At 38.9% G+C, this 18,168-nt stretch overlaps 1 protein-coding gene and 2 pseudogenes across 1 annotated transcript; all 3 read right to left on the bottom strand.

The window, feature by feature from the left end:
• Nucleotides 1-283: 283 nt before the first annotated feature.
• On the bottom strand, nucleotides 284-999 carry LOC139194169 (uncharacterized; annotated as a pseudogene).
• Nucleotides 1,000-9,183: 8,184 nt separating this feature from the next.
• On the bottom strand, nucleotides 9,184-9,753 carry LOC108172163 (uncharacterized). The gene has a single exon (XM_017329409.3). The coding sequence runs from the start codon at nucleotides 9,751-9,753 to the stop codon at nucleotides 9,184-9,186; it is 570 nt and encodes a 189-aa protein (XP_017184898.3).
• Nucleotides 9,754-14,506: 4,753 nt separating this feature from the next.
• On the bottom strand, nucleotides 14,507-15,076 carry LOC139194224 (uncharacterized; annotated as a pseudogene).
• Between the last annotated feature and the right edge of the window lie 3,092 nt (nucleotides 15,077-18,168).

Here is an 18,168-nt window from a genome sequence, read left to right as displayed (position 1 = left end):
AAACCTCAAAACTCAAAGGTGTAATTGTATCAATATCCATGTGACTCCATTTTGTGCGGTCATTTGAAATGCTATTATGGTTATATACGCACATTGCCATGCGTTCTTTTCTTCATCTTTTCAAATTTGAATAATCAACAAAGAATTATAGTTTGAAAGTTTCCATTGATGCTGTCAAGATTAAAGATGCATAGCAAATTGTGTTCTTAAGAATTCAACGTGTAGTATATATGGGTATATGTGTAGTATATATGGACAACTAAAATAACAACATAGAAGGATTCAATGTTAAAACAATTTTTTGTTTTCTTACATTAATTTTTCATTCTTTTCTTTGCTTTTACAAATTAAACATACATTAATTATATGTATATTATTTAGTATTTAAGTAATGCGTACTGAATTTAATACATTGTTCACGTATCTTTTCTAGATATGGAATAACTGGGAAGTAATGAGGAATGCAACATCCCTATACAACATGATCAAAAAGTTTGTCGAAGATACTAAATAAGGAAGTTCAATTTCGGTAGAGGTCAATGCCTTTTCGCAACGAACAATTTCATCTTGTACTTGTGTGAGTATTTCGGAGACTGATTTGTCATTATCTTTGATCCCTCTCACTGAGAAAGCGAAACCGTCTACCGCAAAATCATATGAATCTGCACATTGTTTTATTGCTCCGGAGCCCTTAACAATATTGTTGCCGGTGGTGTTGAGTGCATTGATAAAGAAAGCTTTGCTTTGTTGTGCATTTGTTAGTGCTAATTTAAGAATGGCTGTGTTAAGATCTTTGAGATTAGATGTTGATCAAGTTGGAATATCTTTCCAAAGAGATTTTATGCATTGCTTGTAGTTGTAGCCAAATTGGTCTTGGGTTTGCTTGCAAACACTTCTAATTAATGGAGACGCTCGTGCATTTGCAAATGGTGTTGGAAACGATGAGAGACAAATGAGCAAGGATGCAATGAAAGTTGCATATCCGATTGAGGACTCCATTGCTCAAGGTGTATGTTTCTTAAATTGATGCTAAAGTGATTATAAATTATTGGTTTGGTTTAAGCAATGGATGAATGGAGATCATATTATAAACAACTCAAGGAGGGGGTATGGGTCTAAATTTAGGAGCACAGAAGGTAAAGAAACCCATGTCTTTTGACGTGTTTAGTTTTCTGGTCCTTTAGTTTTTGTTTTTTCTCTTACGTACTAACTAATAATGCATTGGATGCAAACCACCAAACCTATTCTAGTTTAATTAACCAACTCATCCTGTCCAGAAACTCCAATATATCCAAAGGTGATGCATGCTTGTGAAAAGTAATTTTTTATTTGTTCCATTGCAATGATTAATTTAGCCATTGTGGAGCCAAAAATAATCACAAGGCGACACGTGGATTTTTGGTAAATTGACAAAGTTACCCTTGAGACACACCGATTGTCCTACGCACGAGCCGTGGACAATCATTCTTTAATCAAGCCAAGAATGTCCAAAAAAGGTAACCAATTCCAAATTATCTCATCCATCCTCATTTTAGGTAATTACTTCATAACCTACAAATTATTCCATATAAATGGAGATTAATTCCTAATTAATCCATTAATCACCAATTAAATCACCCATTTTCACACAAAAAACCTCTAAGGGCCGGCCACCTCCATTCCCTATATATATGACCCTATTTTTTCTAAAAAAGGAGGTCCGCACTCTTGCAAAACTCCCAAAAACTCTCCAAATATTTTTCTCTCTAAATTCTAACTTTGGCATCGGAGGTTCTTCGACCAAAGCCCCCCATTCATCGTGGGCGCGTGAGGCTCTTGGCCTTAACCTAAGGTGTTAATTGTTTTGTAGGTGCAATTTTTTCCAAGAAGAAGAAGGCAGAAATTTGCATCCACAGCCATTTCATTTGTTTTTTTTTTTTTTGACAAATTCATCCACATCCATATTTACTTATCAATATATATGTTGTTAGAAGAATCTAAAAAATTCAAATTGATAGTGTTAGAGGAGTATCTTTTAACCCATTTCGTCGTGTTCGGTTAGCAATTTGGGAGGCTCGAGTCCTATTAAGCATGGTTGCGATAGGCGGCCTAGGGGCATGGGGACATGGATCCTTGACCCGGAAGTCCAACACCTTGTTCGACCTTCGAAAAGTTTATCCAACCTAAGGGTTGTGGGTTTTAACATTCAAACCTGAGCTTTGTGCCGTTCGAAGGAATAATGATTCGGAAATGAGCTGAGGGAGTATAATCAAGACATTTTGTGCTTGATTTCCAAAAACATTCCGTTCACACCAATGCTTTAAACATCGCTAGACCATTATCGAGCGGCCGTTAGGGTCCTAACTGTTGACCTAGGTTTTTTTTTTTAATATCTTTATTAGATTTATTATATGACATATAAATAGGTGCATATTTATACTTAAAATAAGTAAATAAACTATACTTGTAATTGTAACATCCCACATCGCCCAGAGGAGTGAATCCTGTAAGCCTTATATGTATATTTCCATCTCTTCCTAGCACGATGCATTTTGGGAGCTCACTGGCTTCGGGTTCCATCGGAACTCCGAAGTTAAGCGAGTTCGCACGAGAGCTATCCTATGATGGCTGACCCACTGGAAAGTTCTTGTGTGAGTTCCTAGAAATAAAACCGTGAGGGCGTGGTCGGGGCCCAAAGCGGACAATATCGTGCTACGGCGGAGTCGAGCCTGGGATGTGGTGGGGGCCCAGGCCGGGATGTGACAATTTGGTATCAGAGGGAGTGTGTAGACAAGGAAGTCGGGCCCGTAAGGGGGGGTGGATTGTAACATCTCACATCGCCCAGGAGAGTGGATCATATAAGCCTTATATGTATATTCCTATCTCTTCCTAGCACGAGGCTTTTTGGGAGCTCACTGGCTTCGGGTTTTATTGGAACTCTGAAGTTAAGCGAGTTCGCGCGAGAGCAATCTCATGATGGGTGACCCACTGGGAAGTTCTCGTGTGAGTTCCTAGAAATAAAACCGTGAGGGCAAAGCGGACAATATCGTGTTACAGCGGAGTCGATCCCGGGATGTGGTGGGGACCCGAGCCTGGATGTGACATAATGGAGAAACTTAAAATGCAAAAAATAAATGTAAATAAATTATAAAGTACTACAAATTATTGAAAACATCAAAGAACAATCTCAAAGAGAGACCTCGCATTGGATGCAAACCACCAAACCTATTCTAGTTTAATTTGTTTTGAACTGAAACCAGCTTCTCCTTTCTAGAACATGACAAAAAGTGAAGCATGCTTAACAAAAGTATTTTATTTTATTTTATTACATCGGAAGGATTAATTTAGGCCATTTCATTTGCTTTTTACAAATTCCTCTACATTCATATTTACTTCTCGATACAAATAATATATGGACTTCTGAAGAATCTCCACAAATTTATATTTGCTATAAGAAATTTAAGTGTGTCTATCATATAGGCGAAAACGGAAAAGTATATATGAAACAATATCCAACAATATGCTTTAGTAGACAAAAGTTGGCATATTGTTTATCGGCATTTCTTTCTCTCTTTTTGTTGTTGTATACCGAGACAGACCCTTATCATAAGGATAGTCGTCCCTCTGAAACTCCAGGCACAGCCCAGGCAAACAATCCTTTTGTCCATTATTCGCCTGTTCTGGTGACATCGAATTCTTCTACCAAGCGTTAGTGTTTTTGTTGTTCCCTTGTTTCTTTACGCAGTTCTCTTAAGAATCAATCCTTCGATTATAATAATGATCATTAGCTAGCCTTAATTTAACTGATAAAGAAATTTCTTTTGGGAAACTTTTGTGCTCTAGTTGTATCCATGCTTATAAAAGTACCAAATTTTAAATTTTAGTCCTACTTGACTTTTTACATGTAAAAACCTTTTCAATTATAGTTTGATATATGTGAATCTCACGCAAATAATGTGGAGTAAAAAATAATCAAAAAAATTATGGAGGCGACACTTGTACTTTTGGGTGAAAATGACAAAATTACCCACGAGCTACACTGGAACTTCCACGCACAAGTAGCGGACCATAACGACTCAATCAAGGTCAATAGTGATCAAAATAGATATTTATTCAAAATCTATTTCATCCATTCTCATCAAATCCTCCCCATAAGGTAACCCTCAATTATTCATTCAAATTTGGATTAATTACCTAAATTAATTGATTAATTTCCTAATTAATTGATTAATTTTCTAATTAATTAAATAATTTTCTAATTGATTGCAAGATATTATTTTGACATAATATCTTGCAATTACATCCAAAAACCACCACAAGTGGCCAAACCCCTTTTCTCCAAATAGGTGTCGGCTACTTCCCTATAAATAGCTCTCATTTCTCCCAAAAACCTAAGTTCATTCTTCTCCAAAAATTCTCTAAACACTTTCTTTCTCAAATTCTAACTTTGGCATCAGAGGTTCTTCGGCCAAAGCCCCTCATTCATCGTGGGCGTGTGAGGCTCTTGGCCTTGACTTAAAGTGTTAATTGTTTTGCAGGTGCATTTTCGTCCAAGAAGAAGAAGGCAGAAATTTGCAACCATAAATTGGTGTTTTCATTGAGAGTTTGATTCACACGCAGCACCACTATGGTAGCTACGGGGACCACCGTGGCAGTGAGGAGTGGGCCAGCTCGATGGTAGCAGACCATAGCCTTATGCGCTGCCACTACAACAGCCCAAACCCAGGACCAAGCCTAGGCCTAAGCGCTAGCAGCAACCGCACAAGTATCACAGCAGGTGGCCCAATCTCCAGCCCATGTTGCAGGGCAGCCAAGCCATGCCCAGCACGAGCAAGCCCAAGACGCATTGCAAGCCTGAGTTGCGCTGACCATTCCTTTGGCCTAAATCTAATGCGCTCTCAGCGCCGCACCGCGCCCACGCGCCCCGCATATGACACGACCCACTTTCGAGACCCAACCCACTCCCGTGGCTCACTTGGTGTTCCTGACTAGTCCAAGACCGGTTCAACAGTCTTGGATTCAGATTTCTAGACCAACGATTAAACTGGGGATATTTTCACCCCATTTATCCGCAGATTTGACATTTCCCAACTCAAATCTTGCGCCCAAAGTCCACTACACTTCCGCTGCTCAAGGAGACACATACCGTCTAAGCTCTTCCAACCCGAATGACGAACCACACTTGTCTCGACAAGTAAAAGAGTTAACAAGCGTCCTCGCACAACATACGACTTTGGTGAATCAGCTCTTGCAATGCACCGAGATGCAACGTGCTTTAGACGAGGTTTCCCGAAGCATGACAAAGGCAGACGACGAACCTCTCCAGCAGCGTCCAGGCAAATAGCCTCTCAACCAGCCATGATTCGGGCGTTCTAGCAGTTGACGCTCCCGCATGGATCCTCGAGATAGCGTATACTCTCATCTTAGCACGCGGATGAGCGTGCACTCCCAATCAAGCCCACAAATGAGCATACGTTCACGGTTGAGGCCACACTCTGATTATCAACATGGACAATCTTCCAGGCGAAGTGTTTATTCACAACTAGGCTCGCAAAGAGCATTTTTCACCTCACATTGGAGTAGGCAAAACGGCGGATGGAGAGAAGTAGTCCCTCAATCTGGCTCAAGTTCAACCGGTAGCCTGCAATTAGCCCGCTCACTTGCCATGAACGTGCCACATGCACCGCAGCCACGACATAGACGAGTCGAGCATAAGAAAGAGTGGCCTAGACCAATAGGTCACGACCGGGGGCAGCCAAAAGTTCCACAGCCCCATCAGAGGCAAATTCAAGAAGAAGTTGAGAGGCTCCTAATTGAACGATTACGCGATTTCCAGTGCAACGAGGCTACTGACGATGCTTTTCAACGAAACATGACCAACATACGCAGGTCACCATTCATGCATAAGATTGAACAGACAGATCCACCTCGCGGGTTCACTATGCCTCACTTTACTCCATACAAGGGAGATGAAGATCCGGACCAACATCTCAAGCACTACTGTAGTACCATGATCCTCTACAGGAACAACAACGCGCTTTTGTGCAAATTTTTTGCAACAACTCTACAAGGCGAGGTGCAAGACTGGTTTCACACACTGCCGCCACAGTCGATTCGGAGTTTCAACGAACTTTCCTTAGTTTTCACTAAGGAATATTCGTCTAACCGCTCAATCAAAAGGACATCCGATCATCTCTTCAGCATCGTAAAAGGCCATTAGGAGACAATTCGCGACTATATCAAGAGGTTCAAAGCAGAGAAGGCCAAGATTATTGGCTATATCGAAGGCATAGCAACGACAACATTCAAAAATGGGCTTCTCATCGAACACCCTTTATTCGAAAAATTGATCATGGGAGAAGAACTGACCATGGCAGCTTTGTATGCTTTGGCGGAGAAGCACGCATTATAGGATGAGGTCAAGCAGTCTAACAAAAATGAGTCAGTAAAGAAGCATCCTTCGACCAGAGAAGACTCAGCACTCGAAACATTCACCAAGTTCACAGTTCTAAGTAAGCTCAAGAACACCACCTATGAAGAGCGATCTTACCAGGCTGGATCAGACAAAATATTGTGCATTCCATCAAGGACCAAGCCACACTACCGACGGCTGTCAGAAATGGAAGCAGTACCTTGAGAAGCTGACAAATGAGGGCCGGTGCGACGAGTATCTTGACAGGTCAACGACACAGCCTACATAAGCAAAGGAAATCTCCATCACCCCCTGAACCCCGTTAGTGTTTTTCCAATTAAGTTTAGTAGCTCGACGAACAAAACCTCACAAGTCGAGGATTATCCAATTTGTTATGCAATTTCTACCTTCCAGCACGGTTGATCCATTTATTTATTCTCAATGAAGATTCAAGAAGTTATTCATAAGCTTGGCTCAACAGCTGTCTACAACAACTGCTCAAACCCCTATCTGGGTCTGCTCTCCAGTGCGAGAGGATAAATTAATTACTATCCAATGCGAGAGGGGAAACTAATTCCCCGACACCCATCTGGGTTTGCTCTCCATTGCGAGAGGATAAACTAATTCCCCGACACCCATCTGGGTTTGCTCTCCAGTGCGAGAGGATAAACTAATTGCTCTCCAGTGTGCGAAGGTAAACTAATTGCTCTCCAGTGCGAGAGGGTAAACTAATTGTTCTTCAATGCGAGAGGGTGAACTAATTGCTCTCCAGTACGATAGGGTAAACTAATTCCCCGACATCCATCTGGGTAAGCTCTCCAGTGCGAGAAGGCCACATAACTCAAAAAATCGAATGCTTGAAGACCAACTAGGCATCAAATAGTCAGGGGGCAACAACCACTGTAGACTTAACAGTTCGCTTATCCGACACTTCATCTTTAGTTGCTCCGATCTTGACAACTCTATCTTTGACTGCTCCATGTACGACAGCTGAGAAATCAAACTCAAATAGTTTCCTCATTTTTGGCAAGCAGCTCATGCCACGCCACTTCCTCGGCCCATGTCGAGCCAGTCCTTGGCTTCAGCCAAGCCGAGCAGCACAAGCAATGACCCCTACCACACCACCTCTTTGCCCCATGCCAAGTCAACTCCTGGCCCCTGCTAGCCGACGTTCCGCACCACCCCAACAGTTGTCCCGTGGCAACACCACCCAAGAAGAAGACAAGGAAAATTAAGTTTTTCTTACATCGGTGCAGCGCGGAGAAGACAAAGAAATCAACGGAAGACTGTTCTTTACACGTGCAAGCAAAGAAGAGTGCTAGGGGAGGGGGAACAAATATCCTCTAGTTTTCTCTCTTTCTTATAGGGATAAATAATTGCCCTCCGAAGTTGATTTAATCCCCTACTTAAGGTAGGCTTAAATAGGCTTTGGAGGTGATTTATTTCCCTTTCCTAGAAGAATCTAATTCCAAGTCCAAGTGAGAATCTGCATCAAAGCTGGAGAACTTTACACCTGTTGCCCTTTCCTGTGACCAGCCCAACAGATGTGCGGTATTTGTGGAGTAAGAAATAATCAAGAAAGTTATGGAGGCGACACGTGTACTTTTGGGTGAAAATGACAAAATTACCTTCAAGCTACACCGAAACTTCCACAAACAAGTAGCGGACAATCACGACTCAATCAAGGTCAAAAGTGATCAAAATAGGTATTTATTCAAAATCTATATCATTCATCCACATCACATCCTCCACACAAGGTAACCCTCATTTATTCATTCAAATTAGGATTAATTACCTAAATTAATTGATTAATTTCCTAATTAATTAATTAATTTCCTAATTGATTGCAACATATTATTTTGACATAATATCTTTCAATTACACCCAAAAACCACCATAAGTGGCCGGATCCCTTTTCTCCAAATAAGGGGGCCGGCCACACCCCTATAAATAGCTCCCATTTCTGCCAAAAACCTAAGTTCATTCTTCTCCAAAAATTCTCTATACACTTTCTCTCTCAAATTCTAACTTTGGCATCAGAGGTTCTTTGGCCAAAGCCCCTATAGTGTGGTGGAACGCGGTTTTTTCTTTGAATTGTTCAAATTCCGCATCAACAAATTCTATTTCTTTCTTGCACGAATAGAGATGGAGGTCGAGATTCCACAGCACCACAACAATTCAATGAGCGAGCCAACTTCATCTCTGAACTCAAGTCTTCACTTTGACCCGTGTATCCTATCAATGGAAGGGTGCTCGACGTGACCAAACTTTAGAACTCTTTCTTGACAATTGGCTTTTTTGGGTATGATTGTGTACCCAAAACTAATTGAAATTTGAAAGCAGAAGAAAAGTGGAGAAAAACAAAATGCAAACCACAAAACTCAAAAGTGTAATTGTATCAGTATCAATGTGACTCCATGTTGTGCGATCATTAGAAATGCTATCATGGTTATATATGCACATTGCCATGCATTTTTTTCTTCATCTATTCAAATTTGAATAATCAATAAAAGAATTATAGTTTGAAAGTTTCCACTGATGTTGTCAAGATTAAAGATGCATAGCAAATTGTGTTCTTAAGAATTCAATGTGTGGTATATTTGGGTATATGTCTAATATGGACAACCAAAAGAGCAACACAGAAGCATTCAATATTAAAACAACTTTTGGTTTTCTTACAGTAATTTTTTATTTTCTTTTCTTTTACAAATTAAATATAGAGTAATCATATGTATATGATTTAGTATTCAAGTAATGCGTACTGAATTTAATACATTGTTCACGTATCTTTTCTAGATATGGAATAACTGGGAAGTAATGAGGAATGCAACATCCCTATATAACATGGTCAAAAAGTTTGTCGAAGATACTAAATAAGGAAGTTCAATTTCAGTAGAGGTTAATGCTTTTCCGCAACGAACAATTTCGTCTTGTACTTGTGTGAGTATTTGGGAGACCGATTTGTCATTATCTTTCATCCCTCGTATTGAGAAAATGAAACCATCTACTGCAAAATCATATGAATCTGCACATTGTTTTACTGCTCCAGAGCCCTTAACAATATTGTTGTCGGTGGTGTTGAGCGCATTGACAAAGAAATCTTTGCTTTGTTGTGCGTTTGTTAGTGCTAATTTAAGAATGGTTGTGTCAAGATCTTTGAGATTAGATGCTGATCGAGTTGGAATATCTTTCCAAAGAGATTTTACGCATTGCTTGTAGTTGTAGCCGAATTGGTCTTGGGTTTGCTTGCAAACGCTTCTAATTAATGGAGACGCTCTTGCATTTGCAAATGGTGTTGGAGACGATGAAAGACATAAGAGCAATGATGCAATGAAAGTTGCATATCCGGTTGAGGAGTCCATTTCTCAAGGTGTATGTTTCTTAAATTGAAAAAGTGATTACAAATATTTGTTTGATTTATGGAATGGATGAACGGAGATCATATTTATAAACAACTCAAGGAGCGGGAATGGGTCTAAATTTAGGGGTGCAGAAGGTAAAGAAACCCATTTCTTTTGGCGTGACTAGTTTTTTGGTTCTTTAGTTTTTTTTTTTTCTTTAACGTACTAACTGATAACACACTGGATGCAAACCACCTAACCTATTCTAGTTTAATTAACCAACTCCTCATTTCTAGAAACTCCAACATAACCAAAAGTGATGCATGCTTATCAAAAGGATTTTTTCATTACATCGCAAGGATTAATTTAAGTCATTTCATTTGTTTTTTAACTGATTCTTTTACATCCATATTTACTTATCAATATATATGATGTTAGAAGAATCTAAAAAATTCAGATTGATGGTATTAGAGGAGTTTCTTTTAGCCCATTTCGTCGTGTTTGGTTAGTAGCTTAGGAGGGTCGAGCCCTATTAAGCGAGGTTACGATAGGCAGCCTATGAGCGTGGGGACATGGACCCCTAACCTGGAACTCCAGTGTCTCATCCAGCCTCCGGAAAGTTTATGGAACCTAAGGGTTGTGGATTATAACATCCAAACTTGGGCTTTACAGCATTCGAAGGAATAATCAAAAGGGCGTTCTGATAATCAGTTGAGGGAGCATAATCAATAAATTTTGTGTTTGATTTCCAAACATATTCCGTTCACACCAATGTTTTAAATATCGCTAGATCGTTATCGAGCGGCGGGTAGGGTTCTAACTAGTTGCCTAAGGTTTTTTTTTATCTTAATTAAATTTATTATATGACATACAAATAAGTGCATATATATATTTAAAAAAAATTAAATAAGTAAAAATTATAATTGTAATGGGGAAACTTAAAATGAAAAATATAAATATAAATAAATTGTATAATGTAAACATCAAAGAACTATCGCAAAAAGAGACGACCACATCGCATTATTGGTTTCCTTTTTCTGTCTGGGAAAGGGTGAGTCAAGACTCAAAGTTAATTAAAAAAAACAAAACAAACATTTATTCTGCCTAAACCCACGTAGGTGCCATACTTGATTTTCTAACCATTTAGTAATTAATCGTGGTGCTGGCTAGCTGTCTAGACTACTTTTTAGAACATCGATTCACACTGCTTTCATCAATCTATATAATTAAAAATAAAATTAAAAACTTAAAACGAATTGGTTATCAAACTAGCTCTTAAGTTTTAATTTTGTACCAAAATGTAGTGAGGGCTTATAGAAACCTAATGTAACTATCGGAGTTGAAGCCCATATTGAAAGTTATCAATTTGTTTTTGCTACAACATATGTGATCGATATTAAAGTTTTACTAGTCTCTAAAAGTGGAATACGACTTGTTGGAATGCACCCACTAGTTTTCCAATGGCAGAAAGTACTACCCTTCGCTTCTAGGAAGTTAGCATATTGCCACCGGACCTTGAGTTGGAAGTGGTGTGGTGATGCGCAGTCCTTTTCTTTGAGTTGTTGAAATTCCCACCTGCCTCAACATATCATGTCGCTTTCTTGCACGGACGGAGATGGAGGTCGAGATTCCCACAGCACCACGACAATTCATTGAGCGAACCAACTTCATCTCTGAAATCAAGTCTTCCTTTTGACTCATGTATCCTATCAACGGAAGGGTGCTCAACGGACCAATCTTTAGATCTCTTTCTTGCCAATTGGCTTTTTCTTTGTGAGATTGTATACCCAAAACTCATTGAAAACTGAAAGCAGTAGAAAAGTGGAGAAAAAGAAAATCCAAACCTCAAAGTGTAATTGTATCAGTATCAATGTGACTCCATGTTGTGCAGTCATTTGAAATGCTATTATGGTTATATATGCACATTGCCATGCGTTCTTTTCTTCATCTTTTCAAATTTGAATAATCTACAAAGAATTAGAGTTTGAAAGTTTCCACTGATGCTGTCAAGATTAAAGATACATAGCAAATTGTATTCTTAAGAATTCACACTACAAGAAAAGTGGGTTAAGAACACAATTGATCTTTGTCCTTTTCATTTTCATTGAGCACCAATACATATCTGTGCGTGTTGAGTATCATTGAACACAAAACTATTTTATATGTGCTCTCTAAGCAAAAAGAACACTAGTTTGTGCCAAAAATGAAGTGTATTTGTGCCTACTTGCATGTGTCACCCTTATAAATGTTAGAAATAAGATTTGTTTATTAATTTACGAAAGCACAATAAAAGATTTCGTGCTCTCCGATGTAATATATTTAAATTAAAAGTAAGTTTTCGTGTCATTGCTTTTACTTTTTCCCATTCTCAATTCCTTTACATTTAGGGCGCGTTTACGTAAAGGTAATGAGAATCAAGAAACGGAATTGAATTCTGATTACGGCTTACACCGGTGTTTACTAACGTGAGAGGAATCAAAAATCGTGTGGGACCCAGTTGAATTCCGGAATCACACTCCGAAATTTCCCGGAGTCGAATTCTCTAGCAACAGGTGGTAATTGAATTCCTTGTATTGCTGTCCTCCAGGAATCAGACTTTTGTTCCTAAATTACCTTCTCAATTCGTCTTCTACAAATCCACCCAAATTGGGAGGTCGCATGGGTGGTGGGAGGACATGTGAATATGGGAGGCAGTGGGAGGATCTGTGAATATGGGAGGTTGTGGGGGCTGGGGAAAAAGAGGATATGGAGGATTGGGAAGCGTGGAGGACCTGTGAGTATGATAGGTGGTGGGAAGGGTTGTGCGGGCTGGGAAAGAAGAAGGCAGCAAGGATGAAACGAAGAGGCATGGGAGACTGGGGGTGCTCTGGAAGTCGAAGAAAAGATGGGGATGAGAGGAAACGGAGAGGCATGGGAGATCAACTGGGGGTGCTCTGGAAGAAGGTAAAGAAAAGATGGGGATGAGAGGAAATGGAGAGGCGTGGGAGGTCGACCGGGGGTGCTCTGGAATAAGGTGTAGGAAAGATAGAGATAGGAGGATGGGAGGAAGAAAAGTCAAGTTTGTAAAGATAAATTTAATTTTATATAAATAAACTTAATTTTCAATAATTATAGCATAAAAATCATTTATTTTCAACAAGGACAATTTAGTATTTACATTACTTGGAACAAGGGCATTTTAGTAATCATACTGGTTTACATTCCGATTCTGCTAAATTAGTAAACAGCTTTATGGAATTCTATTCCGATTCCAGACAGTTTTAGTAAACAACTTCAACAGGAATCCGATTCTGATTCCGCCTCATTTCATTTCCTCCTTAATCCAATTCCTCCTCAATTTAATTCCTTCCAATTTGATTACGGATTAGTAAACGCGCCATTAGTTCACGCCTTTCCTCTCTCACCCTCTCTCTTAAACTCTACTCCTTGTCCTCCTCAGCAGTCTTCCTTTCTCCCCCTATCCTCTCTTTCCCTCCTCTTTCATACAACAAAGTCGTTGTCCACCCGTCACCAACGACCGTCTAATTATACCTCTAGAATCCTCTTGTCGACCTCTGTCTCTCTCTCCGACTCCCTTTCTCTCTCTACCTTCCCAGATTCGGTCCATCTCTCTTCCTTTTCCCGATCTGATGGTTTTTGATGAACCAATCCAAGGCATAACTCCCAGATTCGGACCATCTTTATTCTCTACATTCCCAAATCCTAGATTCGGTCTCTCTCTCTAATTCTCTCTTATTTGATTTGATTTTCAAAAAATATATAGATCTACTTGATTTTCTTTCCTACTATTGTCTTCTTCAAGCTACATCGATCTAGATAGTCAGAAAGATGTGGGCAAGCAAAAAAGGAGGGTCGCCGGAGGCCACCCTAGAAACTACCATTGGCATCTTCACCATTGATGTAAATTCTCCCTTTTCCCAACTTTCCCTTCAATTTTCTTTCACTTTCTCAGTAACCAAATGGACAATTCAATTTTCTTTCACCTTCACTGTGCAGGTTCGCTTAAAACCTTAATATTTGATGTTCTTATTCATGAGAGAACCGATATTCACTTAAAACCTTTATAATTTTAGTTTTATTTTAGTTGGGGATAGAACATGTAAAATTATAGTTGTTTTTATATATAATGGTTGTGAATATCTTTGTAAATTGTAATATTATAGATGCTTGTGGTTGTGGGCTGTTTTAATTTTATGAAAAAATAATTTTTGGTTTAGCCTCAAATCTCAATTTGTAGGTGATTTCAGTTTTTAATTTTTTTTTTAAATAGTTGACATATTGGGCACAATAACAATAAATGTGCTAACATACATGGGTGGCAGCAGTCATTTGACAACTTTGTAAGAACTTGGCACAAAATGACCTTTATTTGTGCTTACACTTTTCAGCACAACATACCTTATTGTGCTCTTTGACAAATGGTGACACTCATAGAGGGCACATACAATATTTTAGTTGCTGCACTGTTGCTATTGGTTCATGGGCACAATTGTTGGTGCTCTTTTGGCTCAAAGGGCATATATAATTTATTGTGCGCAGTGCCCATAATTATTGTAGGGTCAACGTGTAGTATATCTAGGTATATGTGTAGTATATATGGACAACCAAAATAACAACATAGAATGATCCAATGTTAAAACAATTTTTTGTTTTCTTACATTAATTTTTCATTCTTTCCTTTTCTTTTACAAATTAAACATACATTAATTATATGTATATTTTTTAGTATTTAAGTAATGCGTACTGAATTTAATACATTGTTCACGTATCTTTTCTAGATATGGAATAACTGGGAAGTAATGAGGAATGCAACATCCCTATATAACATGGTCAAAAAGTTTGTCGAAGATTCTAAATAAGGAAGTTCAATTTCGGTAGAGGTCAATGCCTTTTCGCAATGAACAATTTCATCTTGTACTTGTGTGAGTATTTCGGAGACTGATTTGTCATTATCTTTGATCCCTCTCATTGAGAAAGCGAAACCGTCTACTGCAAAATCATATGAATCCGCACATTGTTTTACTGCTCCGGAACCCTTAACAATATTGTTGCCAGTGGTGTTGAGTTTATTGACAAAGAAAGCTTTGCTTTGTTGTGCATTTGTTAGTGCTAATTTAAGAATGGCTGTGTCAAGATCTTTGAGATTAGATGCTGACTGAGTTGGAATATCTTTCCACATAGATTTTATGCATTGCTTGTAGTTGTAGCCAAATTAGTCTTGGGTTTGCTTGCAAACACTTCTAATTAATGGAGACGCTCGTGCATTTGCAAATGGTGTTGGGAACGATGAGAGACATAAGACCAAGGATGCAATGAAAGTTGCATATCCGATTGAGGACTCCATTACTCAAGGTGTATGTTTCTTAAATTGATGCTAAGGTGATTATAAATTATTCGTTTGGTTTAAGCAATGGATGAATGGAGATCATATTATAAACAACTCAAGGAGGGGGTATGGGTCTAAATTTAGGAGCGCAGAAGGTAAAGAAACCCATGTCTTTTGACGTGTTTAGTTTTCTGGTCCTTTAGTTTTTGTTTTTCTCTTAGGTACTAACTAAAAACGCATTGGATGCAAACCACCAAACCTATTCTAGTTTAATTAACCAACTCATTATTTCTAGAAACTCCAACATATCCAAAAGTGATGCATGCTTATGAAAAGTTTTTTTTTTTTTATTCCATTGCAATGATTAATTTAGCCATTTCATTTGTTTTTTGACAAATTCATCTACATCCATATTTACTTATCAATATATATCATGTTAGAAGAATCTAAAAAATTCAAATTGACAATGTTAGAGGAGTATCTTTTAGCCCATTTTGTTGTGTTCGGTTAGCAATTTGGGAGGCTCAAGCCCTATTAACACAGTTGCGATAGGCAGCCTAGGGGCATGGGGACATGGATCCCTGACCCGGAAGTCCAGCGCCTTGTTCAACCTCCGAAAAATTTATCCAACCTAAGGGTTGTGGGGTATAACATTCAAACCTGGGCCTTACACCGTTCGAAGGAATAATCACAAGGATGATTCGGAAATCAGCCGAGGGAGTATAATCAAGACATTTTGTGTTTGATTTCCAGAAATATTCCTTTCACACCAATGCTTTAAACATCGCCAGACCATTATCGAGCGGCCGTTAGGGTCCTAACTATTGGCCATTTCATTTGCTTTTTACAAATTCATCTACATTCATATTTACTTCTCGATAAAAATAATATATAGACTTCTGAAGAATCTCAACAAATTTATATTTGCTATAACAAATTTAAGTGTGTCTATCATATAAGCGAAAACGGAAAAGTATATATGAAACAATATCCAACAATATGGTTTACTAGGCAAAAGTTGGCATATTATTTATTGCTTTTAAGTGCGACGGCATCTGAAGGTCTTCATAACCTTTTCCTAACCATTAATCGGCATCTGAAGGTCTTAATAATATATAGACCCTTATCATAAGAATAGTCGTCCCTCTGAAACTCCAGGCACAGCCCAGGCAAACAATCCTTATGTCCATTATTCGCCTGTTCTGGTGACATCGAATTCTTCTACCAAGCGTTAGTGTTTTCGTTGTTCCCTTGTTTCTTTACGCAGTTCTCTTAACAATCAATCCTTCGATTATAATAATGATCATTAGTTAGCCTTAATTTAACTGATAAAGAAATTTCTTTTGGGAAACTTCTGTGCTCTAGTTTTATCCATGCTTATAAAAGTACCAAATTTTAAATTTTAGTTGACTTCTTACATGTAAAAACCTTTTTAATTATAGTTTGATATATGCAAATTTTTTTTTTTTATTTTACGTCATTTCATTAAGTCTCAAGCAGATAATGTGGAGTCAAAAATAATCATTAAAATTATGAAGGCGTGTCCTTTTGGATGAAAACGACAAAATTACCCTCGAGCTACACCGGAACTTCCACGCAGTGGACAATCACGACTCAATCAAGGTCAAAGGTGATCAAAATAGGTATTTATTCAAAATCTAATTCATCCATCCTCATCAAATCCTTCCCACAAGGTAACCCTCAATTATTCATTCAAATTATGATTAATTACCTAAATTAATTGATTAATTTCCTAATTAATTAATTAATTTTCTAATTGATTGAAAATTTGACATAAAATCTTTCAATTACACCCAAAAATAACCATAAGTGGCCGGACCCCTTTTCTCCAAATAAGGGCCAACCACACCCCTATAATTAGCTCTCATTTCTCCCAACAACCTAAGTTCATTCTTCTCCAAAAATTCTCTAAACACTTTCTCTCTCAAATTCTAACTTTGGCATTGGAGGTTCTTCGGCCAAGAAGAAGAAGGCGGAAATGTGCAACCACAAATTGGTGTTTTCATTGATAATTTGGTTCACACGCTCAAAGTAGACTCTCGCATTCAAGGTTTCTCATTTTTTGTTCATTCGTAAATTTTGCGTACGTTCTTATTCCTATAATTTTTTCATATAAAAAATTCTTTGAATAAACGTAAAAGAAAAGTACAATGACAAGAAATTTGGAAACCACAACGAACGAAACTTCCTACATTCAAATATCCGGATCAAGTGATGGAGATTGCGATGTAGCCCCACCACGACGATCCACAAGGCTCAACGTGGCGACAAGAGGAGCAACTTTGCCACCACCGAGCACCACCACCATGGCAACCACGGGGACCACTATGGCAGTGGGGAATGGGCCAACTCCATGGCAGTAGACCATGGCCTTATGTGTTGCCACTACAGCAGCCCAAACCCATGCCCAGGCGCTGGTAGCAGTTACGTAAGTAGCCCAGCAGGCGGCCCAATCTGCAGCTCACACTGCAGGGCAGTCGAGCTAAGCCCAGCGCGAGCAGGCCCAAACCGTTACCCAAGCAGCACAGGCCCGAGCTGCGCTGACCATTTCCTCAGCCCAAATCTAATGCGTTCCTAGCGCCGCACCATGCCCACGAGCCTTGCACGTGGCACAGCCCACTCCCGTGGCTCACTTGGCGATCTCGACTGGTCCAAGATCGGTTCAATCGTCCCGATTCAGATTTCTGGACCGAGGAATGAACCGGGAATAATGTGGTGGAACGCGGTTTTTTCTTTGAATTGTTCAAATTCCCACCTGCCTTAACAAATTCTGTTTCTTTCTAGCACGAATAGAGATGGAGGTCGAGATTCCACAGCACCGCGACAATTCAATGAGGGAGCCAACTTCGTCTCTGAACTTAAGTCTTCACTTTGACCCGTGTATCCTATCAACGGAAGGATGCTCGATGTGACCAAACTTTAGAACTCTTTCTTAACAATTGGCTTTTTTTGGTATGATTGTGTACCCAAAACTCATTGAAAACTGAAAGCAGTAAAAAAGTGGAGAAAAAGAAAATCCAAACCTCAAAACTTAAAAGTGTAATTGTATCAGTATCAATGTGACTCCATGTAGTGCGGTCATCGGAAAT

This window comes from Malus domestica, chromosome 03, assembly GCF_042453785.1.
Source record: "Malus domestica chromosome 03, GDT2T_hap1".
NCBI classification, from domain to species: Eukaryota; Viridiplantae; Streptophyta; class Magnoliopsida; order Rosales; family Rosaceae; genus Malus; species Malus domestica.
Note: the sequence above shows the minus strand (reverse complement) of the source record. Positions and strands in the feature narration are given on the sequence as shown.

Excerpts from the sequence above, each read along its gene's own strand:
- LOC108172163 (XM_017329409.3), bottom strand. The coding sequence starts at position 9,753 with ATGGACTCCTCAACCGGATATGCAACTTTCATTGCATCATTGCTCTTA.